Source organism: Capsicum annuum, chromosome 8 (genome assembly GCF_002878395.1).
Source record: "Capsicum annuum cultivar UCD-10X-F1 chromosome 8, UCD10Xv1.1, whole genome shotgun sequence".
Classification (NCBI taxonomy): Eukaryota; Viridiplantae; Streptophyta; class Magnoliopsida; order Solanales; family Solanaceae; genus Capsicum; species Capsicum annuum.
The window spans coordinates 88,079,406-88,087,859 of NC_061118.1; the positions used below are offsets into that span (position 1 = coordinate 88,079,406).

Genomic DNA, 8,454 nt, shown 5'->3' on the forward strand with positions numbered 1-8,454 from the left:
TTAATGTACAGAAAAGATATAATTTTACTTTTATGTGAATGTGAGTGAAATCAAATATTATTGATATGAATTTATTATTTCTAACAAATATTGTCGAAGGATTGTTGGTTATGCAAATACAAGAAGAATATTTGATCTACGATTAATTTTAATATCAAGAAAATGAAAGTTTCCATGGCTTGCGACGATGAGGTCACAAATAAAGTGATTTTCAAGAATTTATTTGGTTGAGTTGAAAGGCTTAACATATTCAAGAAGCAAGAAAATAACATATCAGGATGATTTCAAGCTAAGAATGCAACATCTTCATGAATATGATTTGATCACAACAGCACAGATAATATCAATATTTGAAAGCTGACATATAAGATTGTGTTGTGTCGTCTTTGAGAAATGAAATAATGTTTGCATAGGGAGAGTAAAATAAGCGCTGCACTCTTTTTTTCTTGGCCTAGATTTTATCCCAAAGAATTTTCCTTGCATGATTTTTAACAAGGCAATAAATAAATGCGTATTATAAGATATGTGTACTTTTTTTTCTTCACTAAAATTTTTTTTCCATAGGATTTTTTATCGTAAAGTTTTAGCGAGGAATTTATGGATATCCAAGGGGGATTGTTGTAAAACTAATAAGTATGGATGTCCATCACTCTAGAAATTACTCCCACTACTTATCTCCATTACTTCCCTTCATTATAAAGATAACTTCTACCATTCATAATCATTATTCTCGTAAAACTTCTAACATTCATAATCATTATTCTCGTAACCTTTCACATCAATAACCTCCTCCATTATGTTAATTGTTAATGTCATATTTATGACAACCTTTTGCACCCCTCTATATGACACTATAAATAGAGGCATAAGGATTCATATTGTATACATGAACAATTGGAAGAATAAAAAGCTCTCATCTCTTATCTTGTCTCCTTATTTTCTTGTTTACTTCTTTTATATTGCTACTCTTTTAGATTAACTCTAATACTCCCCTGTTTGATTTTACTTTGACATATTTTGACTTGATACACCTATTAAAAAATAATTAATAATATAATTATTTTATAATAATACCTCCTACATTGTGTTTTAAAATTAATTGGAATAAAAGATAATTAATATTAATAGTAAAATAAAAAAATTTTCTTTTCTTCATATATAAAAAATAACAAATAAAAATAAAAATTCAATTAAGAAAGTAGTGATAAGCAAAACTGAATCAAGTGAGTGCTCAGTAAATAATTATGAGATAGAGGAAGTAATCCACCAAGATGGATCATTAAACAAAGCAGATAAAGTGGGGACCACAGGAGGCTTCTTTTAGGGTGTCTAGGTGGGGCCGCGGTTCATGTATCTATCTCAAATTCTGTCCTTCCCTATTTCCGAAAGAAAAAAATAATTAATCAATATAATAATAATAATGAATATAATAAAAGTGAAAAGTAAATATTTATATGTTTTGTTCCACACTTTCCCATTGTTTTCTTGTGTGCTGCTTGATAATCAACCACCACCACCTGCTGCCTGCTAGAAAAAGGCTGAAGAAAAGCTGTTTTCATTAGTTTGATTTCTTGTCTCATTTAAGGTACCATTTTTCTCTTGTTCATTAAGTTGTTGAAATTTAGTTACTTTGTTTGCTCTTTCATTGTTTTGGTGTATGCTTAACTTAGAATCCATCAAGATTTCCTTTCAGTTTTTGAGTAAGTAAGAGAAAAGGGCTTAAGGTTTTTGATTAATTAAATTGCCATATAGACTTGCAAGCCCTTCATTTTTTTTTGGCTTAATGTAGTTGATGTCACTAGATTCTCAAAAATCAGAACCAATAGAGAATCTTTCTTCCTTTTTGTTTCAGATTACCATGAGCTAGATAGGGTTCTGTGCAACATATTGGCAATGTTGTTGGAGATTCAAAGTTTAAAGATAGCTTTGATTTCATCCTGGAGAATATTGTGTTGCCTTGTTAGAGGAAGATGACAAAGCACTGTAGTGACCAAATACACCTTTTTGGTTCTCTAACTGATAAAGGTGTTGCCATGTGACCAGGAGGTCACAAATTCAAGTCGTGGAACAGCCTCGCAGAATTGCTAGGTCAGGTTGCATACAATAGACCCTTGTGGTCCAGCCCTTCTACGGACTTGCGCATAGAGGGATCTTTAGTACACTGAGCTGCCCTTTGGCTGAGTTTTTGGGAGGGAGTGAAATGCAAGTCTGCTTGAATGCTAGTCTCCTTGTCAACAGCTTGTGAAAGTGTCCAACAAGAAGCCATAATGAAGTAACATTAGTGCAGATACAATGCAGAACATCTTATTGCCTACACTTATATTTTCTTTTCTTTGATAAATTAATGATCTTATTAATGTGGGTAAACTCTTGTATAGAAGCAATAAACCAAAAAGTAGAGAAACCTACAAACTGTCCGAGACCTCATGGTTGGAGATTAACCCAAAACAGGAGGTTATTCCTTAAGTATACAAAGTTATCATCAACTCTTTTAAAAGATTTCCATGCTCTCCTTCCAAATGAATCGTATAAGGGTTAAAGGGGCTATTTCCCATGCCCTACGTCTTCTTTCCTTCTTCTAAGGTCCATCTTTGTAACAGGTCCTTTACTGTGCCCAGCAATATCCACTGTACATGCTCAGGACCAGCTTTCATTAACCACAGCCAGATAACACCTGAAAATGCAACAGTAGGCCATACAGGTACATGCACATCTATGCACAAAGCACCCACTAAGATGTATACGCAAAGCACCCACTAACATGTATGATCGTCTCTTTTCCTCCGGTTCTCAGCGGCCAAGATGTCCCCTTTTATTGCCAACCATTTAGAAAAAAACACATTCCTTAGTGCCCTAGAAGTCCAGCCCAATAGGCAGTGGAAGTACAACTATATATCACTAGTAGTTTGTAACTATTCAGGCACTTTGTTGATGCTATGTTAGTAATATAATTACATTTGTAAGTAATATAATTACATTTGGACTATCAGTGTAGAAATAATAATGGGAAATCGTCCAGTCTGATTGAACTACAAAACATATGTTTTAGCACTTCATGTTGTTTGTTTGTTGTTCTTCAAGGCTATAGGCCAATCCAAGTGCTTCTTCAGTTGCCTACAGGGGCGGATCTATGTGGGAGCGTGAGGGTGCCATGGTACCCGGTTGCTCTGCTAAAATTTTATATATACATATACATTTTAGTAAATAATGTAGATATAATATATTTCTCACCCATAGAACATCATTGACTTCTGCTCTGTTGGCGAAATGCACGGGTGCCAGGGTCGTGCCAGGGCCTTTGCGCGGGTTCGAATCGCTCAGACACTTCTAATTTTGTTCTTTCACAAGTCACTGCGCATGTGCTTTTTTATTTCCCTTCTGGCGTTTCTTTTTCCTATTGTGCTTTATATTTCTATCCATTTCAACTCTTCATCCAATGTTAAATTTGTTTTATTTAAATTATCTCTTCATTTTTTTCCTCCTTTTCAAGATCTTCAGTATTTAATTGAATGTAATTTTTTTTTCATTTCAAGGTAGATTTTATCTATTGAATTTATTCTTTGTTTCTTAATCTTTTAACTAAAGACAATGATCGATGTATGCTAGTTCATTGATTTCTTTTTACACTTTATTAGGAGTTTTTTTAATTTAACAATTAAATATTTTATTATTGTGAGAAATATAGGAGAAAAATATTTTTTAATTGTTGTACCTACATTATTACATTGAGACCCTATTTATATACACTGCATTTCAATCTTTTTTCAAGTAGTACACTACATTTCAATCCTTTTCCAAGTAGGACACTACATTACAATCCTTTTCCAAGTAGGATTCTATATATAATTTTTTTTCCTACTCATGTTCTAACACTCCACCTCAAACGGGTGCATACAAGTCATATGTACCAAGCATGTTACATATGTAATTAATATGATGACCGGTAAGAGACTTGCTGAAGATATTTGCACGTTGATCACTCGGCTTCACAAATTTTATAACAATATCTTCTAAGAGCATTTTTTCTCTGACAAAGGGTCAATCAATTTCAATGTGCTTAGTCCTCTTATGATGTACTTGGGTAGTCAATGATGAGACTCTTTGCCCATCTCATGACAAAGTGATGTTAGATTTTCTGATCTCATCATTATAGGTTCAGACTTATTCATAGGACTAAAACAAAAATCAGCGATGAACGTCTACAAAAGTTGTACTGAACCACCAAAAAGATAGAGAGGGGTCAAACAGATCTCACTAGAAAACTGAGGAAGGTCGCCGGATTAGGGTTCCGACGATCTAAATCCAAAACAAAACTAATGGAAAGGCTTGCAAGATTGGGCGAACCTATCATAAAAGAAAGTGCTCGAATAATTGGCTTCAGAACAATGATGAAGCCGTCAGATTATTAGATTTGACGGCTGAAAAGTAGTCAAAATTTGAGAAAAAGTATATGGGTAGGATTGGAATAATGGTACAACCCTATTGGAAAATAGAAATTATATGGGTAGGGTCGGAACACTGGCCAAACAGAAATATATGGGTAGTGTCGGAATGATGGCACAAACCTACTGAAAAAGAGAAATTATATGAGTAAAGTTGGAATGGCGACACGACCCTACTAAAAAAGAGAAATTATATGGGTAGGGTCGGAATGACTGCACGACCCTACTGAAAAATAGAAATTATATAGATAGGGTCGGAATGACGACACGAACCTACTGAAAAAGAAGAATAATATGGTAGGGTTAGAATGACGGCATGACCCTGCTGAAAGAGAGAAATTATATGGGTAGAGTCTGAATGACGACACGACCCTACTGAAAAAGAGAAATTATATGGTAGGGTTGGAATAATGACACGACCCCTGCATAAATCAAACCTGAGGTGTCACTGAAAAGATGCACGGTACTATGCAAATTAGATTTGAGGAGTAACCGGAAAGACACACGGTGCTATGCATCTCAGATATGAGAAAGTAGTTCGAAAAGATGAATGGTGCTACGCAAATCAGATATTAGAAAGTAGTCACCTAGAAGATGCACGGTGCTAGATATGAGAAAGTAGTCACTGGAAAGAAGCACGGTGGCCCAATCTGTTGGTAACATGATCACTGGCCAGACGGATGGCATTATGGGTTATAGCTGCCCGCCGGCAGTGGAAACTCTTTGATTCTCTACCAAGATCGTAGAGACTTTACCATGTGAGAAATATAAGAGAAAATTATTATTTAATTGTTGTACCTACATTATTACATTGAGACTTTATTTATAGACACTACATTCCAATCTTTTTTCAAATAGGTATTACAAAAGTAGGATTCTATATAGTATTCCTATTTCTACTCATGTTCTAACAATTATGTTTGGTAAATATAATTTAGGAATTTTCGTAATAAATAGTATTTTCTTGTGTTGTTGAGGGGACGATAAACTTTCTTTACACTCTCTTTTTCTTCTTTTATGTTTTTATAGAACTCACCATAAATTATAATTTTCTGATTACATCATGTTCGAATTAAAAGGGTATAATTGCGTACTTGAAATTTTAGTTTTTTTGGTTTTATGTTTCTCCTTTTTGTTCAACAGTATTTGACCAAGAATTAGATTGAGTAGCATAAAATTTATTTTTATTCGATGATTGTGTATTATTTATGACCAAAAAATTTTGTAAATTGAAACAAATTAGCCCAAAACGGATTTAACTAACTGAATGTGCATCCTAAGTCGATGTCCATCACTAATAATAAATTTAAATAAAAAACATTGGCATCTACAATCTTCAAATCCTGGATCCGCCTCTGGTTGCCTAGTTCTAGAGGAGCATCTTTTACCATCCTAAAAAGTGAAACCTAGAAGTGCAGGTTTAGAATCACCAGAGAAATACTTTGGTCATTGAAGTTGTGAAACAACTCACAGAATTCCATAAAATCTTAGTCATTCACAAGAATTACCAAAACACTACATATGAGAGCAAAGGGATACTGTGGAAGAAAGAGAACTGACATAAACTTTTGTCACAGTAGAGATGTAGAGCAGATCATTATGAAGATATAATCATTGCTAAATTTCCACGTTGAGTTGGGGTGGTCAACTCATGCATTTCGAATTAAAGAAAGAGAGTTGAATATTCTAAGCTGTTATGGAAGTTTTGCTGAAACCATCTTTCAACTGCATGCTTGCATAAAGGTATTAGTTACTACCTTTTATATGGATATCCAAGAGACCTTTTGCACTTTTGGAATTATTGAATTTGATTTGCATCTAATGAAATGTCTTATTATTTCTGTGATGGCTTAACTCAATTTTTAAATTTCTTTAACCATCAGCAATCCTGGGTATTTATTCTACATCTGCGGATCAACTAGTGCAGTTGTATGACATAGTACAGTTGGCACCTAATGTTTCTTTATAGCTGCTTTTGCTTGTTTTTGTTTTACTCCTCTCTTCACAGAAACCTTTTTTCATGACTGCAAAATTGTATGTCACCATATGCCAACAGGAGCACTTTCTTTAATGGATTTGGAACCTGCCTATAAAATGGAGAGCATAAGAGCAGTCCAAGACATTCAGCATGAATTTTGGCCTCTTGATGAAATAGATCCGGAGAATGCTAAGTTCCCTTGTTGTTTAGTTTGGACTCCCCTACCAGTAGTCTCATGGTTGGCACCTTTCATTGGACATGTAGGCATATGCACAGAGGATGGTTCTGCTGTGGCCTTCTCTGGTTCCAACTTTATTAATGTGGATGATTTTGTACTTGGTTCTGTGGCCAAATACCTTCAACTAGACAGAAAACAGGTACAACTTATTGTGGCATGCTCTTAGCCTTTCACTCGTTAGTTGTAGCATTATGCCACTCAGTAACTACTCCCCCCATCTCCCCTAATGCATCGCCCCTAGTATTTGCATTCACATGCTCGATGTCATGCATAACTTCCAACACTTCCATGAGTATTTGCATTCACATGCTCGATGTCATGCATAACTTCCAACGCTTCCACGAGTCACTATGCTCAAGTTTTTAGTTACCCCGGATAAAGAAATATGCCAATTTGATCTTACCAACAACGTATTGACAAGAATTTCTGAATGTTGAATTATTGGACAGTGTTGCTTTCTGCGAAACCTTGCTGGGCACACATGCAAACATGGCTATAAACACTCGGAGTTTGGGTCTGCAACTACTTGGGATGACGCCATCCAATCAAGCGTTCGCCATTTTGAGCACAAATCCTATAACTTATTCACGTGCAACAGCTATTCATTTCTTGCTAATTGCCTGAACAGGCTCTGCTTTGGTGGATCGATGGATTGGAACATGATCAATGTTGGGGTTCTTTTATTGTTCAAAGGACATTGGGTTGACAACATCTCAATCCTGAGGTCATTTTCACCTTTCATTCTAGTTGTATGCTTTGGCATTTTCATGGTGGGATGGCCTTTTTTGGTAGCATTATTGTCTTTCTCACTTCTTCTTTTAGCATGGTTTGTTTTTGGCACTTACTGTCTCAAAAATCTGTTTGATTCGTAGCTTTCTTGTATCATACTGCTACAAGATCAAAATTTGTTAACCCTTAATATACGAAGAGCTCCAGATAAAACTGCATCATAAGATTTCTTTAGACCCGAAAATGTAGATTTGATACCCAACATTCTTGTAAGAAATGAAAATAAGAAAAGAGATGATATGGTAATGTGAGTTGCTGATTATTCAGCTCTACTTATTCCTGAAGAACGGTTCTTTCTTCATTTATAACGGTTCTATACGTGATCTGAGCTTTTAAAACAAGAAAACTCCAAAATGGTAAACTAATATTAGAATAGAGCTTAATATCTGAAGATTTTTGTGAAATATTGCAGAGGTTACCACAAAATGCTCACCCGAAGGGCAGGAGGTTGTGGGTTTCCTTATGATTACCCCCAATATATATATATATATATATACAATCGATATCTATAATTTATAATATATTAAAAGTGTGAAAGCCCTTAGAAAAGTGATTTGAACTTTTTGCCCTTCATTAAAAGATTCTATTTTAGACAAAATCGTCTTTTTCACTATTTTTTCGTGATTATTATTTAATTTTATTGAGTTAATGTGATTGAACTTTCCTTCCATATTTTAATTAAACAGAATCCTTTCAAGTATAGGTTAATGTAATTTAACTTTTATTCCATATTTTAGGGGCAGAATTCTTTTAAACATAAAATTCATTAGGCATAGAATTAGTTTAGGCATAATATTAATGGGATATTCTTCATTAGTAATGTTAATTAATTTTGGCAAATGTGTAATAAAAAAGGCACAAAAATATTTCTACAAAACAAAAGTCCTAATCCCTTACAAAACCTAATACCCAACTTCTAAAGTATATATTAAATAAAAAACGATTAGCAACACGTTAAACTCCAACCCAAAAAAATCCAGATTTTCAATACGTTTGAGTTGAACCTT

General features: G+C 34.3%; 1 protein-coding gene across 4 annotated transcripts; it reads left to right on the forward strand.

The window, feature by feature from the left end:
• Positions 1–1,431: 1,431 nt before the first annotated feature.
• LOC107838925 (protein REVERSION-TO-ETHYLENE SENSITIVITY1) lies at positions 1,432–7,728 on the forward strand. Of its 4 annotated transcripts, XM_047395745.1 has the most exons (5): positions 1,465–1,585; positions 1,853–2,454; positions 2,601–2,701; positions 6,499–6,797; positions 7,108–7,728. In XM_047395745.1, the coding sequence occupies exons 2-5, from the start codon at positions 2,345–2,347 to the stop codon at positions 7,528–7,530; spliced, it is 933 nt and encodes a 310-aa protein (XP_047251701.1). In that variant the 5' UTR covers positions 1,465–1,585; positions 1,853–2,344; the 3' UTR covers positions 7,531–7,728. The 4 variants fall into 4 exon arrangements, with proteins under 4 accessions (XP_016537693.1, XP_016537692.1, XP_047251701.1 ...); XM_016682206.2 differs by lacking the exon at positions 1,853–2,454 and having other exon boundaries at positions 1,440–1,585; XM_016682207.2 differs by lacking the exons at positions 1,853–2,454; positions 2,601–2,701 and having other exon boundaries at positions 1,432–1,585.
• The last annotated feature ends 726 nt before the right edge of the window (positions 7,729–8,454 follow it).

Bases quoted from the DNA above. Each gene is read 5' to 3' on its own strand.
- LOC107838925 (XM_047395745.1), top strand. From the start codon at position 2,345: ATGATCTTATTAATGTGGGTAAACTCTTGTATAGAAGCAATAAACCAA. The intron at 2,455-2,600 runs GTTATTCCTTAA...TCTTTGTAACAG, and splicing joins AGATTAACCCAAAACAGGAG to GTCCTTTACTGTGCCCAGCA. The intron at 2,702-6,498 runs GTACATGCACAT...ATATGCCAACAG, and splicing joins TGCAACAGTAGGCCATACAG to GAGCACTTTCTTTAATGGAT.